General features: G+C 42.5%; 2 protein-coding genes across 3 annotated transcripts; both read right to left on the minus strand.

Moving 5' to 3' along the window:
* Positions 1 to 87: 87 nt before the first annotated feature.
* On the minus strand, positions 88 to 7718 carry sh3bp5la (SH3-binding domain protein 5-like, a). The gene is made up of 6 exons (XM_045226693.1): positions 6988 to 7718; positions 6043 to 6105; positions 5698 to 5826; positions 5298 to 5462; positions 4443 to 4616; positions 88 to 2063 (listed from the first exon to the last, which is right to left on the minus strand). Exons 1-6 carry the CDS (start codon positions 7240 to 7242, stop codon positions 1488 to 1490), a joined length of 1362 nt encoding a protein of 453 aa, XP_045082628.1. The 5' UTR covers positions 7243 to 7718; the 3' UTR covers positions 88 to 1487.
* Positions 7719 to 8356: 638 nt separating this feature from the next.
* mgat1a (alpha-1,3-mannosyl-glycoprotein 2-beta-N-acetylglucosaminyltransferase a) lies at positions 8357 to 11369 on the minus strand. 2 transcript variants are annotated; one of them, XM_045226694.1, is made up of 3 exons: positions 11177 to 11369; positions 9836 to 10767; positions 8357 to 9684 (listed from the first exon to the last, which is right to left on the minus strand). In XM_045226694.1, exons 2-3 carry the CDS (start codon positions 10543 to 10545, stop codon positions 8985 to 8987), a joined length of 1410 nt encoding a protein of 469 aa, XP_045082629.1. In that variant the 5' UTR covers positions 10546 to 10767; positions 11177 to 11369; the 3' UTR covers positions 8357 to 8984. The 2 variants fall into 2 exon arrangements, with proteins under 2 accessions (XP_045082629.1, XP_041722520.2); XM_041866586.2 differs by having other exon boundaries at positions 11113 to 11369.
* Between the last annotated feature and the right edge of the window lie 4044 nt (positions 11370 to 15413).

A 15413-nucleotide genomic window follows, 5' to 3' on the forward strand; every position in this document is an offset into this window, starting at 1 on the left:
AATTTAGTATCACATCTTCATCCTTAGATAGTGTTGAAGTACAGTATGAATATAAGACAGATATATTGGGTCTAATAATGGCAAAAATTCAAGATTCCTCTTATTTTATTGTTTAACTGTATGATATTGCATACATGTAAATAACAACAGTGAATTGTACTATATAGCTGGGTGACATTACACTACTGCACCAGAGACTTTACGAATGAGCGGGACAGAGAGGTCAGATCAGGAATACAGAAGATAACCAGCATTAAATAAGATCCCTTTAAAATAACTATACAAAGACGTTCTCAAATATTCAAATAAATCTGTAAATGTCATTATTTTCTCTATAATGTTGTAATTATACACAAACTTACATTTCATCTCTTGAATACATTTCTTGTACCCTCCACTTTGCCAAAGCAGTACACAGACAACATTCAAATTAATAAAAAAATAAAACAATAAAACAAGTCTAGGCAAAACAGTGTTAGGATGAATCATATATTATTCAAATTTCAAATTAATCATATGGTCAAAAGCATGTCCTTCATGGGAGTATTTCTCATTTGTTGACCAGTTTAATACTGTATACACAGATCTGAACAGTATGCTGTTGCAGCCAGTGCTATACTGTCTGTCTGTGTCGTACTGTGTCAAGGGCAAGGCACACTTCAGTTTACGACCCAAGAGGCTCTAAAGAAAAAATATATTCTTGGGAAATTATTTTCTTTTAAAAATACAAAACAAAGGATCTTAAAATTATGGGCTTAAAATGTTAACAAGTAAAACATAATATTATGTCAGCGTGATCTTTTAGCCCTGAATCCTAGTACACAATAAATAGTCTGGAGTGCTTTCTGTCATCAAGCAAGTTGTCAGAAGGGAGTTTGTAACCCTCTTTAGTATGTTTTGGGTTCCTGTTGATTCAAACCCTGAAACCAGGTTTCCAGAATAAGTAAAAAACCTTATTCTTCTTGCACTTTTTGCAATACGCGTTTGAATTTATGTACTAAAATAATATTTACAGTGCGAAACTAATAACAAATGGTGACGTGCATATGAATTCACACTTACTTTCCTGTTGCACAAGAAGAACATACTTGCACCATAAATTCAGTCATGTCCGTTGTAGTCTCTTACTTAGATTGTTCCTTCATGCACTAGGACATACGTGTCTAAGGTTTCCTTATTGCCAGAATAAGGGAAGTAAAGCAGCTAATCTCAGAGGCATGTACGGTCTAGGAGTTTCCGTAGTGTTGTAATATGATGCAAAACCTGTCAGGCTCCTTATATTGTCAGGTCTTATTTGCCAACGTACCTGTGCTTTGTTAATACTGAGTATCATACACCCCTGTTTAAATGTGTTACTTTAGTTACAGCAGATCTGATTTTCATCATATATTTTATATCATATATTTAGCTATTTTGCCAGGATAATGAGCTAGCTAGACCGGACACTTTCTTTTCAATTGATAAACTATAAGCGATGAAGACAGCTCTCACAAGCTGAAGCTCCTGTGATGTTGCTTCAGGAAGTGCTGTTGGCGCTGCATTTGCCCTTCCCTTCTTTCTCTTTCCCTCCCTCCCCCTCTCTCCTCCCTCTCATTCTCTCCATCCTCCCCAGGCAGACTGCCCACATCGCTAAATTCCCCGAGGTGTTCGATGGAATCACATTTCTCCAGGTCGGAAGCGATGGTCTGCAGACTGAAGACGGAGAGGGAATCTGACCCTGCTCTCTCTCCATGTGTCTCGGGCCTCTCTCGCCCGTTCTCCCTGTATTTCTCCACCAGCCCAATTTTCTTATACGCCACTCCACTTCTGTCCACCCTGTCAGTCTCTATTGCCCCTCCTCCACATGCCCCACCTTCGGCACCACACACCCCACTGTCCGACTCCGCCCCAATAGGGGGACTCCGCCCACCACAGGCCGTGGTTTGTCCACCTTCAGTTTGGCCCCGCCCCCGCTGAGCGTGGATGGCCTCACTAATTTGCTCCAGGTTGCGCAGGGCGACAGAGTAGCGGTTTTTCACTTTGGTCACATGCTCCTCCAGCTGCATCACTTTGGTTTTGTGCTCCTGAAGTCACAGAAAACCCAATATGATGGAGGGAAAAGACAGAGCAACATACAACATTACTTCCTCCTTGGTTTGAGGCCAAAGAGGGAACAATAACCAACAGGAGCGATCATGGATGGACATGACAGCTCTGTATCAATCATTTCCCTGCTTTTCTTACAATAACAGTTTGAAATTACATATATATTAATTGCAACATATATTATATATCACAGGAGGTTGGTGGCACCATATTGTGGAGGACGGGCTCGTGGTAGTGGCTGGAGTGGAATGGTGGAATGGTATCAAATATACCAAACACATGGTTTCCATGTGTTTGATGCCATTCCATTTGCTCCGTTCCAGCCATTATGATGAGCCGTCCACCCCTCAGCAGCCTCCACTGTTATATATCATATACAGTCCATTCGGAAAGTATACAGACCCCTTGACTTTTTCCACATTTTGTTTTGTTACAGCCTTATTCTAAAATGGAATGAATTGTTTTTGTTTCAATCTACACACAATACCCCATAATGACAAAGCAAAAACAGGTTTAGAAATGTTTGCAAATGTATTACAAATAAAAAACGGAAATATCACATTTACATAAGTATTCAGACCCTTTACTCAGTACTATGTTGAAGCACCCTCGGCAGCATTTACAGCCTCGAGTCTTCTTGGGTATGACGCTACAAGCTTGGCACACCTGTATTGGTTGCATCACCGCCTGGTATGGCAACTGCTCGGCCTCCGGCCGCAAGACACTATAGAGGGTAGTGCATACGGCCCAGTAAATCACTGGGGCCAAGCTTCCTGTCATCCAGGACCTCTATACCAGGCGGTGTCAGAGGAAGGCCCTAAAAATAGTCCAGCCACCCTAGTCATAGACTGTTCTCTCTGGTACCGCACAGCAAGCGGTACCGGAGCGCCAAGTCTAGGTCCAAAAGGCTTCTTAACAGCTTCTACCCCCAAGCCATAAGACTCAAATGGCTACCCGGACTATTTGCATTGTCTCCCCCCCCCACCCCCCCTCTCTTTTTAACCTGCTGCTACTCTCTGTTTATTATCGATGCATAGTCACTTTCCTCTACATACATATACATATTACCTCGACTAACCTGTGCCCCTCACATTGACTCTGTACCGACACCCCCTGTATATAGCCTCGCTATTGTTATTTTACTGTTGCTCTTTAATTATTCGTTTTTTTATTTTTACTTATCTATTTTTTACTTAACACTTACTTTTCTTAAAACTGCATTGTTGGTTAAGGGCTTGTAAGTAAGCATTTCACTGTAAGGTCTACACCTGATGTATTCGGGGCATGTGACAAATACAATTTGATTTGGGGAGTTTTCCCCCATTTTTCTCTGCAGATCCTCTCAAGCTCTGTCAGGTTGGATGGGGAGCGTCACTGCACAGCTATTTTCAGGTCTCTACAGAGATGTTCAATCGGGTTCAAGTCCGGGCTCTGGCTGGGCCACTCAAGGACTTCAGAGACTTGTCCCGAAGCCACTCCTCCATTGTCTTGGATGTGTGCTTAGGGTCGTTGTCCTGTTGGAAAGAGAACCTTCGCCACAGTCTGAGGTCCTGAGCGTTCTGGAGCAGGTGTTCATCAAGGATCTCTCTGTACTTTTCTCTGTTCATCTTTCCCTTGATCCTGACTAGTCTCCTAGTCCCTGCCACTGAAAAACATCCCCACAGCATGATGCTGCTACCACCATGCTTCACCGTAGGGATGAGTGGCGCAGTGGTCTAAGGCACTGCATCGCAGTGCTAACTGTGCCACTAGAGATCCTGGTTCGAATCCAGGCTCTGTCGCAGCCGGCCGCAACCGTGAGACTCATGGGCGGCGCACAATTGGCCCAGCGTCGTCCAGGGTAGGGGAGGGAATGGCCGGCAGGGATGTAGCTCAGTTGATAGAGCATGGCGTTTGCAACGCCAGGGTTGTGGGTTTGATTCCCATGGGGGGCCAGTATAAAAATAAAAATGTATTCACTAACTGTAAGTCGCTCTGGATAAGAGCGTCTGCTAAATGGCTAAAATGTAAAATGTAAATGTAATGCCAGGTTTCCTCCAGACGTGATGCTTGGCATTCAGGCCAAAGAGTTCAATCTTGGTTTCATCAGACCAGAGAATCTTGTTGTTCATGGTCTGAGAGTCCTTTAGGTGCCTTTTGGCAAACTCCAAGCGGGCTGTCATGTGCCTTTTACTGAGAAGTGGCTTCCGTCTGGCCACTCTACCATAAAGGCCTGATTGGTGGAGTGCTGCAGAAATTGTGTGTAGAATTAATTAACTTAATCAATTTTAGAATAAGGCTGTAAAGTAACAAAATGTGGAAAAAGTCAAGGGGTCTGAATACTTTCCGAATGCACTGTATATTATATATCTATGTACCTCAAGTATGTAGTTGAACTGGGCCTTGAGCTCGAAGTAAGGCTTGGATTTAACGATGGCCCTCTTGAGAGATTTCTGCAGGGTCTGGACTCGAGCCTCTGCTGTCTGACAAGAGTGGGTGACACGCATGTGCTCCCGTTCGCTGCGTAGGCGCTCCTCCTCTGCCTCGTTCACCTTGAACACACAACAACACAAATGTTTAGATGGGAAAACACCCCAATCAGTATCCTAACCCCCAACCAACCTAACAAAACGAACTGCCTAACTAATTGAAACCAATCCAATTCAAAACAGAGTTTAGGCACAGGAGAAAATAGCTACCCGGGGGGTGGGGGAATGGTAAGGAAAATACCGATTCAATGTATACCGTATCAGCCACCTCAAATAGCCTACACATTGATCACGTTTGATGCAATGATACAATATAATATAATAATAATATGCCATTTAGAAGACGCTTTTATCCAAAGCGACTTACAGTCATGCGTGCATACATATATTTTTTTTTTGTGTATGGGTAGTCCCGGGGATCGAACCCACTACCTTGGCGTTACAAGCACCGTGCTCTACCAGCTGAGCTACAGAGGACCACGATGATACAGAATGCAACATATAACCTGGAATATTGCTTACACTGGCAGCTGGGGTTGCCAAACAAGGCTAACTGCCAAACTAATTTAAACAAATTTTTGTCATGGGGGAACATAGCTACTTGGCGGTGGGGTGGGGATTATAAGGGAAATACTGATTAAATGAATACCATATCAGCTCGCTCACATACTAGCTGATGAACACATTTAGCATTTGATTTTGTATTGATGCAGTTATAGCGGTAGCTGGGGTTTCCCCTGTTACCTTGGAGGTAGCATGGTTGAGCATCTCCTGCCAGGTGGGGTCCAGGGTGTTCTTGCCGTCGGCCATGAGGCCCTGCTCTGCCACGTAAACCATCTCCCTGGCAGCCGTGTGCATGGAGACAGCCCGCTCGTAGCTCAGCGCCGCCTTCTGGGTCTCCTGCTGAGCCTGTGGGAGGGACAGCCAATCAGATACTGAGAAAACAGGGCATGCAGTTGCACAGCAACCAATCACGTGGGACAAACAATTAAACTGTTGTTGAGATTTGAGAAAAGTGGGACAAGCAGGTGAATGGCAAATACTGCATCGATTTCCCATATTTTGATTCAGTGATAAAGATGAACTCTTGAAATGTGTTGTTGCAAATGCCATAAAATCCCACACAGTGCATGTACAACAGTACCTCCTTGGCAAGTCGACGAGCCTCATAGTAGGGCCTGGCCTTCTCGATGCAGGTACCAAGCTGGGAGCTGTGGGCGTTCAGTTTTCTGGCCGAGTCTGTGAGGATCTTCCTGTAACCCGATCTGGCATCCTACACATGTACAAAAGGAATTCCTAATCAGATTTCATTGTAATGGGCATTTCTGCTAATCTAAAGCATATTTTCCAGATTAAGAATGGGTTTAAAGCATGTTATGGGAATTGAAAATGAACTGACGATTGATTCTTTGGAAAAACCTGATCAGTATGGAAAGGGGTGATGTATTGGGACAGATTTATCATGGGAGAGGTGATGATATCTACTTACATCCAAGTGCAGTTCTAGTTGGTTGATTTCTACACTGGCCTCGTTGAGGTGTTCCAACTCCTCCTGGAAACAGAAAATATATGAGGGAGCACAGGAGAAGGCAGATACTTTTAATAGTTGGTTTGTAACAACACAATCAGTTAATATTAGCTCTCTTGGCACCACTGTTACATTTGGTGGATAATCCCTGTTGATTTCAACATAGATTAACATAGATTAATCACATCATGATATCAGAAAGAGTGGCATGGGGCCTCCCGAGTGGCGCAGCAGTCTAAGGCACTGCATCGCAGTGTTGCGGCGTCACTACAGCCTGAGGTTCGATCATTACCGGCCGTGACCGGGAGTCCCATAGGGCGGTGGACAATTGGCCCAGCGTCGTCCGGGTTAGGTGAGGGTTTGGCCTGGGGGGCTTTACTTGGCTCATCGCGCTCTAGCGATTCCTTGTGGCGGACTGGGCGCCTACAGGCTGATTTCGGTCGTCAGTTGAACTGTGTTTCCTCAGACACATTGGTGCAGCTGGCTTCCGGGTTAAGCGAGCAGGTGTTAAGAAGCATGGTTTGGCGGGTCATGTTTAGGAGGACGCATGACTCGACCTTCGCCTCTCCCGAGGCCGTTGGGGAGTTGCAGCGATGAGACAAGATCGAAATCACGAAATTTAGGAGAAAAGGTGAGTAAATATTATAACAACTAAAAAATATTTTAAAAAGAAAGAGTGGCATGTGCACAAACATTGATTTAATTCTCCTGAATTAGCCATTATGGACTGAGCAAAACATCACTCCCCTGTTGAATGATCAACAGTAGGCTAATTGACCATACAAGACTGCAGTTTATCTACTCATGCATGCAACTCATTTTGTAAACCTTTAGCTATGTAGCATAGACCAGGAAACCCCATTGAGATTAAAATCTATTATAAGGGTTCGGCCAATCTTTCCTCACCTGAATTCTGGGATCCAATTCCTCTTCATATGGGCTGTGTAGTTCACCTTCGTTCTTCTCTTTCTCTGTATACTCTTCTCCCTCGCAGGTTTCTTTCTCTTTGAGCACCGTTTCAGCTGTATCTCCATCAATTTCCTTGTCATTTGGTTCCCCGCCCTTCACCTCGGCATCCCCACCAGGGGTCTCTTCCCTCCATTCACCCACTTCGGGGTCTCCGGAGCCTGCTGGGCTCACACGCAAATCACCTGGCTCCATTCCAGGCCCAGTTAGCAAGCTAACGTTAGCTAACTTAGTTGACCAAATAACGGTACCTTTGCTTTTCTTTTTAGCCAACTAGCTATGTGTTCTACACAGTTACTAACTGCGTTTTGTATGTGTGAGAATTTGTTTAGGACCATAGGGAAAAAACTATTTTGACAGAGAGCAAAACCAGACTATCATTCAATCACGCTAGTTTAGCCACAGGAGGCGAACGTGACGATACTACCTGTACAGTAGCTAGCTCTACAGCTAGCTAACGTTAGCACGTTGCATGAAAACAAAACATCATTTAAAAGGGAATTGACTGAAAATAATGGACATTGAAATTAAATCTAATTGCCAATAAATAATTATGTTTTTTCATCACCAGTAGTCTCTCCTCCATCTCTCCCACCTAGCTTTCCCTCCACCGCTTGCTTGCTAGCTAGCTAACCTCGGCTCTGCTCTGCTCTTAGCTAGCAAAACAAAAGGTAAATAGAGAACGCTTACCTCTTTCTTTGGTTTGAACTCTTAAGGGTTCCGTAGCCATACCTCGTATTTTGGTTTGAACTCATAAGGCTTCCGTAGCCACAACTTGCTTTTAGAAGTCTCCAACCTGGGCAAGCTTTTTGCAGAAGCAGTCGGTAAACATTTTGTTTATAGGTTAAAGTCTACCCTAATAACAAATTAAGTAATTAATTCATTTTAAATGGTAAACCATTAGACATATGTACGGGATACACATGGTATGCACCATCCAACGAAATGCTTACCTGCAGGTTCCTTCTCGACAATGCAACAATAAGAAATAATAAAAGATAAGAATACGACCATAAAGTACATGGCTAAGTAGAATAGAATAAATATTTTAGCATAAGTATAATACAGGAAGGCACAATTTATAGTCCAATATTTACGTGTTTTGGGGAAGGGGGGATTGGGGGGCAATTGTTTAAATTGTTCAGTATTTAGTAGCCTTATGTGAGGTGGTCATTAATTTAAAAAGATATACACTGGGTATACCAAACATTAGGAACACTTTCCTAATATTGAGTTGTTTTGTATACGCAGTGTCTATATTAATATGGTAAAGGAACCTAGGCACAAACAAATATGTCACAAACAGCAGTTGATTGGTAGAATTTAATTCCCGAAAGTACATAACATACAGAATTTGTGATGAGTGTCTTGCATTTAAATAAATACACACTTCAGTAGCTGTCTCTTTGGGAAAAACATTAAGCACTATTCTAACCAGCTTAAAATATTGTCAAAACAGTTCTCCAAAATATGAAATGTTTTTTATTGTGAAGCAATTATACTTTAGGACAAATCACTAGTAGACCACCACCATTATTGACCACACCACAGATCATATATTTTTAATCTGAAATAGATTAGTAACATAAATTGCATACAAGATTGAGAATAATCAAAGTGGATGTTGCATTGAATTTCATGTGCATGATTAGAGTATATAAAAATCTCTGAAAATAATGACATATCTCTACCTACCTTACTATCCCAACCCCACATTGCAAAAATATATTTATTTGAGCGTATGAAAAAACCTGAGAAGTATGGGGAGAAAATCAAACATCAGAAATGGAAGAGAGAGGATAGGCATCTGTCATAACGATCTCACTATAGCTTAAAGTCATAGGTCCACATCTGGCATTCTTTGGTCTCACTTCCATTGCCATAATACTAGATGTAATGTGCAGAGCCCTTTCCTCTTCAGTCCTTTGTGTTTGTCATCAACTCCAGGTTGGGTCATATTTGCTCCATCCCGGAGGGGGCGCCAGGAAGATTCTCCTTCCCCTTGACAGGAAACTGACCACTCCCCGATACCCTGTCCGCGGGACCCCTGACTTCAAGTCCTCCATCACGCCCAGGTTTTTGGCCAACACTTTGAAACCATCTTTGCTTGAGTAGTGCAGACAAAATGGACCTGCTCCTTTTAACTGTCCCTGTTGGACCTCTTCATATTTGACCAAAGGCGCACTGTAAACCTGCTTCTCAAAGATCTCCTTGTATTTCTCCTCCTTCAAGTAAGCCAGATCCAGCTTGGTGAAAGGCACAAATTCACTATTCAGTTTAATGTAGCGTAGGTATTTGTCATAAAATTGGCCAAGGCTCACACCTTTCCGTCCAAAGGTTAAAGTTCTGGATATTTCGGGTCGAATACAGGCTCGATCAGTGCGCTGCTCTGGCTGACGCATCCAGTCGTCCCAGAATGCACCAGGCCACTTGGGCTCCAGCTCTTCCCAGAGTTCCTTGAGCATCATCCAGCCCAGCCCAGGGAAGAAGTCTGTCCTGTACAGGAGGTCTGCTTTACCAGGGTCGACGTAGCCTTCCCGACCGTTGTCATTCCAAGCAGACACACACCACAGAGACGGGTCAGATTTCAGGATCGGGTGAAGGGATCTGAAGTACTCAAAGAAGTCTGGGTGCCACCTAGTGAAAGAATGGAAAACAATGGTTTTTTAGTTGTTCAACTGGCAACTAGAGAGGATGTAAACAATGATGAGCACAAAACAAGTGGATTTAACATTTCACTTTATCACATTCAATGCATATTTCAAGTAAGAGTAGATTAAATTATTACCTCCAAATCATCTTCCACAATAACAACAGAGGAATGTGAAGAGAGTTGAACACTTGGTTGAGAGCCCAGCGATAGTGCCTGGAGATTTTGTAGTATCCCTGGAACTTCTTGTGTTCTGGTCTCACGGCAATATCTGACAGGTCTGGTTGTTTCAGGTGAGTTACCTGACTGCCATAAGAACCAATCACCAGTGCAGTCTCCGCATGCCCACAGTCCTGGCTGACTATAATTGGGTAGAGTTCAGCTGAGGGGCGGTACTCTATGAGTTTGTCCAGGCAGCGTTTGACAGTAACCCTGTTACAGGCTATAACCAAGATGGGAATGACCACTTGAGTGGGGCCACCTCTGCTGGCGCCATTCTCATTGGGTTGTTCCCATTGTGACCGATGACCCTGTATCTGAAGCAGGATTTTTCTCTGCATTTCAAGCTCTGCCTCAAAGGCTTCTGCCATGTGGATCACATCCCCAGCCAAATCAGCCCCTCCTCGTCCTCCATCCATCTCCCTCTCCTCTCGACCAGACAGGGGTCGGCCCCACAGATAGAGGACCACGATGGCATTCCAGGCGACAAAGAGAAAAGCACCACAGAGAATGGCAGAACCTCTCTTACGGAGCATGGCCCAACAACTTAGGAGGGAAAGGAAGTCAGGAGGACTGGGTTTGTAAAAAAATAAGTAGCGCCAAAGGAATGCAGAACGCAAAAAGGACATGTGGAGAGGTTACTTGGTTAATTTAAATCTTATTGTATTAAAGTAATGAAGACATAAGCAGGTTAACAGAATGAGGTAAAGCCAGAGTCAAAAAAAGACAAGGAAAATGTATAAGGTATGAGGGAAAAATTGAGGGAGAGCTGGATTCATCTTGGACAGGAGGTAGGTGAGCTGGTTAGAGGATGAAAGCGCTGGTCTTCAGTTCATACCATCCATGTCAATCTGATAATAAAATGATAAAATGGATATAGATAAAACACAGGGTTCAAGAGAGTCATTTAACAAAGTCACCGTCACTTACATTAATCGAGTATAAAAGTATGAACTATAGGCCCACTGTAGATAGTTGAAGGGAAAGGCATATTGGAAAGGTGACATTCACAGGCTAATCGATTTGTATATCACCTGTAGCTAGCTCTCGTCACGCACCCCCGAAATGCGACACTTTCTTTTCTGAGTAATTCATCCATTGTTTGATAACCATATTGGACCTTGGTAATCTTTCGACCGAATTGCTTGGCAGCTAATGTTAGACAGAACATTTCATTCCCAGAAATTAGCACTTACCTCCAGCTTCCTAACGTAGAACACATTCGGTCTCTGTAGCCATTTCTTAATTCGTTTCACTAACCTCTTCGATGACAATATGCAGGATCAATAAGCAAGTGAAGAGGAAATAATGTATCGTCGTTGTCACACTTTGATTTTGATTGTTTTTATTATCAAATCAACTTAATTTCGACAGTTTCCTTCTTGCCATTTGTTTTCTCAAGATACAAGAGTGCAGACTTCCGGATAGCTAATTTTCACCGGAAGTCCGCCTTAACCGTCACCTTGAGAATTTATCCAACTGGACCAAATAGGGCTGTCCAAATACAGTAAAATTCATAGTCATCAAACTGTATCACCCTGTGTACTAGTCTTAAGCCTATCTTAGATACATGTATTTTGGAGAAAGGTTTTCTGTCATGTTCTTAATGTTAATTTATTTTCCCCAAAAATATTTATATTCCAGATATTTTCATATTTCATGAGTGTCTTACATGGTAAAAATAATCCTTTATTTTTACAGGAGTTTTTCCTGTTTACAAATGCTAAAATACTGCATTCAGCACAAGGGCTGTAGGCCTTTATTGATCATAGGCCTACTTACCATTGCATTTCCAGTAACTAATGGAAACAACAAGCAGTCAATTGTCATACATTTCAGGATCATCTCAAATTTGCATAGGCTATTACATTCTAGATCACAAAATATGCCATTATTCTTGGTTATTCAGCAAAAAGGCAAAATGTGGCTTCAGGCCAATAAAGATAAATATCATGTTACTATACAATCACAGTTGACACCTGTCTAGAATCAACAGAAGAAAGTTGTCACTGGGCCTATATCTCATTCTTGTAAGGCAACCTGGCATCATTATGTAACGTGATAGGCTTACATAGCCTATCACACACCCATTTCATAGCCTATCACACACCCATTTGTTTGCACCTTTAGTTTGATAATAGATTCCTAACTCCTTTGTGTCCGTGATAATACATGGAACAATTTGTATTTCATAAGGGGTGAAATTATACACTGAGTGTACAAAACATTAGGAACACCTGCTCTTTCCATGACATAGACACTTGTTAAATCCACTTCAATCAGTGTAGATGAAGGGGAGGAGACAGGTTAAAGAAGGATTTTTAAGCCTTGAGACAATTGAGACATGGATTGTGTATGTGTTCCATTCAGAGTGTGAATGGGCAAGACAAAAGATTTAAGTGCCTTTGAACAGGGTATGGTAGTAGGTGCCAGGCACACCGGTTTGAGTGTGTCAAGAACTGCAATCACGGTTTCCCGTGTGTATCAAAAGTGGTCCACCACCCAAAGGACAACCAGCCAACTTGACACAACTGTGGGAAGCATTGGGGTCAACATGGGCCAGCATCTCTCTGGAACGCTTTCGACACCTTGTAGTCCATGCCCCGACTAATTGAGGCTGTTCTGAGGGCAAAAGGGGGTGCAAATCAATATTAGGAAGGTGTTCCTAATATTCTGTACACTCAGTGTACATACAACGCAACCTGCGGATCAATAAAAGACTACAAACAATTTCAAGTATCAGGTTAAATCAAAAGGGTGTTAGATTTATTTGATGGAGTTTATAGCATGATTATTCCCTGAACAATATTGAAAAATTCTGTCAGATTTTTGGTTTATTTCTAATAATCATCAGAGCTAACAGAGATCGTTGGCTTTCATACAGCAAAGCAATTGTCAAAACAACTGAGTGACTTATCAACTGATAAGAAAACATGTCATCATGCAGCGTGTCTCAAAGTCAGGTGCTTACAGTTCATCGCCTTTATGGAAGTCAGTTCCCCATACAAAGTGCTTTGAAAATATTAAAACAGCAGGTACACTACAGTGTGTTTTCACATTCCACTCTGGGGCCTGGGAGAGTCGCCTATGCATATTTGTGTGTGTGTGTGTGTGTGTGTGTGTGTGCACTGGTGTTCAGGCCCTAAGTTGTGCCTGCCCTCAGGTTCTTTGTTCAGGAGACTGGGAGGTGTCAATCAAAATCTGTTAATCAAAGGGATTTCCACTTTGTCCATTCAATGACTCACCCTGCAAAATGGAACAAAAATAGGCTACAGTTTGATGCATATTGTTTTGGACATATGTGTCATTTCATCAGGGTATGGTTTTCATTGGGTATGGTGTACTTGTCAGCACACCACTTGTCAGTGGTTCAGGCACAGTAGTCGATGGCAGAGGCTTAATTAGTAGTCTATGGCAGAGGCTTAATTATGAAATCTCATTGTTCTTCACTCACCTGTTGAACAGTACTTCTGACAGAGGTGCTTTTTCCTCTGATCAGGTGTGTGGTCTGTTCCACCCTGGCAGCTTCACCTACATCATTTGGCCTGGACCTACAGAACACTCCCAGTTTCCCATGCATTATTTCGGACACAAATAGGGTGAAAAATAAGCATCTGTTCTTCAGAGTAGACCAACAGTTTTGAATAAAATCAGGGATCATATTTTCCTCTATTTCCTTATTGTGCAAAGTTATGGACACATTCATAACGCCAGGGGAGGTTTCTCTGATTTTGTCCAAAAACATGTTCTCATAGTTCCTACGAGTAATGTAATTTTAAATTATTTCATTTTGGGCAATCTTTCATTTTGGCCATTTGGCACATTCAAGGAGCTCCTGGCGCGCAAATTCTTGGCTCCGAAATCTTTGCTTGATAGGTATAATTTATAGACTCATAATCTCTCGTCTTGCCGTTCGACTCAGGTTTATATGCCGCAGACACTCCATTTCCAAACGCAGGTAGTTGTTCTTGAAAAAATGACTTCCATATTGAGGGAGTTCGTTTTGGCCGCACGGAGTCATATACCGCTCCGCAAGCCAGTCCGAGGCTGTATCCCGAGGTGCCAGGCCGCTTCTTGTTTGCTTGATTCCTGGCTAGGATATTCCCACGACACCGTAGAACAGCGGACAAAGCAGAAGCAGAAGGGGTAGAAGCCATCGTTGTCGATATTCTAGAGGTGACTCTGTCCGCAACGTTAATTATATTCAGTCACACATCTACCATAAACCTATGCAAGCACTGTAATTCAAGAGGAAAACATACCCATGTTTGGCGACATAGCTATTCAACCTGAACACTCGCACGGTTAGGCCTATATCCAGTTTGCGTCAGGGGTCTTTCTGGACCGGGGTCTGGTTCACCCAAGCAAAAGCTCAGTCCGGGCCGGGGTCGTGAGTGGACTTTGCCAATGAGGGTGGGTCAATGTCCAGAAAATGCATAGGCTTCAAACTTTTTTGAGAGGAATGGGAACGAGTGGTTGAAATAGATTGCATAAAACTGTTTTAAATGTATTATAATAAAATAGCCTATGGACAATTGATATAAAGGCACACTTTACAACACCTGCCAGTCTCTCTGGCTTACACAATTTAAAAGATTTGAAAATACATTAATAATGATTGTTGTGTTATCTCTCTGGGGAGATTTAAACACAGCTAATCTGAAATTGCATGTCCCTCTGTATTCACACACAAACACAATGACACACACTCCCACCCACCCACCCACACACACACACACACACACACACACACACACACACACACACACACACACACACACACACACACACACACACACACACACAGAGAGAGAGAGAACAATGCTATGTAATTGCAATGTACCTGCCTACAGTATGTGCATGTAATTACTTGCTTTAGCATTACTAAATAGGCCTATAAAGTGGGAACCAATAATTAATGTATTTACCATAAGAATTATGTACCATCATTAATTTACCATAAAAACATCAAATGAAATACAGGTTGGGCGATTTACATAGGCTGGTGAACAGTGGTTGAAATAGACTTATGTCAATGCCAACACCTGCTTGTAAAAAAGGCGAAGATATACTTGCATAGCCAGATTAGGTCATGAAGTCGCCCTAGCATCAGCAAAGTTTTTATTGTTTCTGCCCTCACCACAATATTAACTTTTAGGTAACCATTCAAATTTTATATTTTAATGATTAAGAGCATATTCCTTAAACAATTAATAAAAAGCTTGTATGTTTTACAACACATGCGGTTAGTCATGCTTTCAAATGTCACCGCCTACTTTCCATTATGAATTACTTGCATGCAAGGTGCACTGAAAGACAGGTTTGTCTGTCACACTGACAACCATATATTGGAAAAACATAGTTACTACAACCAGAACTAATCATGAGTGACACTGTTTCACTGACAGATACACTGAGTATACCAAACATTAGGAACACCTTCCTAACATTGAGTTGTACCCCCTTTTGCCCTCAGAACAGCCTCAATTCGTCGGGG

The sequence above is a fragment of the Coregonus clupeaformis genome, chromosome 17 (genome assembly GCF_020615455.1).
Source record: "Coregonus clupeaformis isolate EN_2021a chromosome 17, ASM2061545v1, whole genome shotgun sequence".
Classification (NCBI taxonomy): Eukaryota; Metazoa; Chordata; class Actinopteri; order Salmoniformes; family Salmonidae; genus Coregonus; species Coregonus clupeaformis.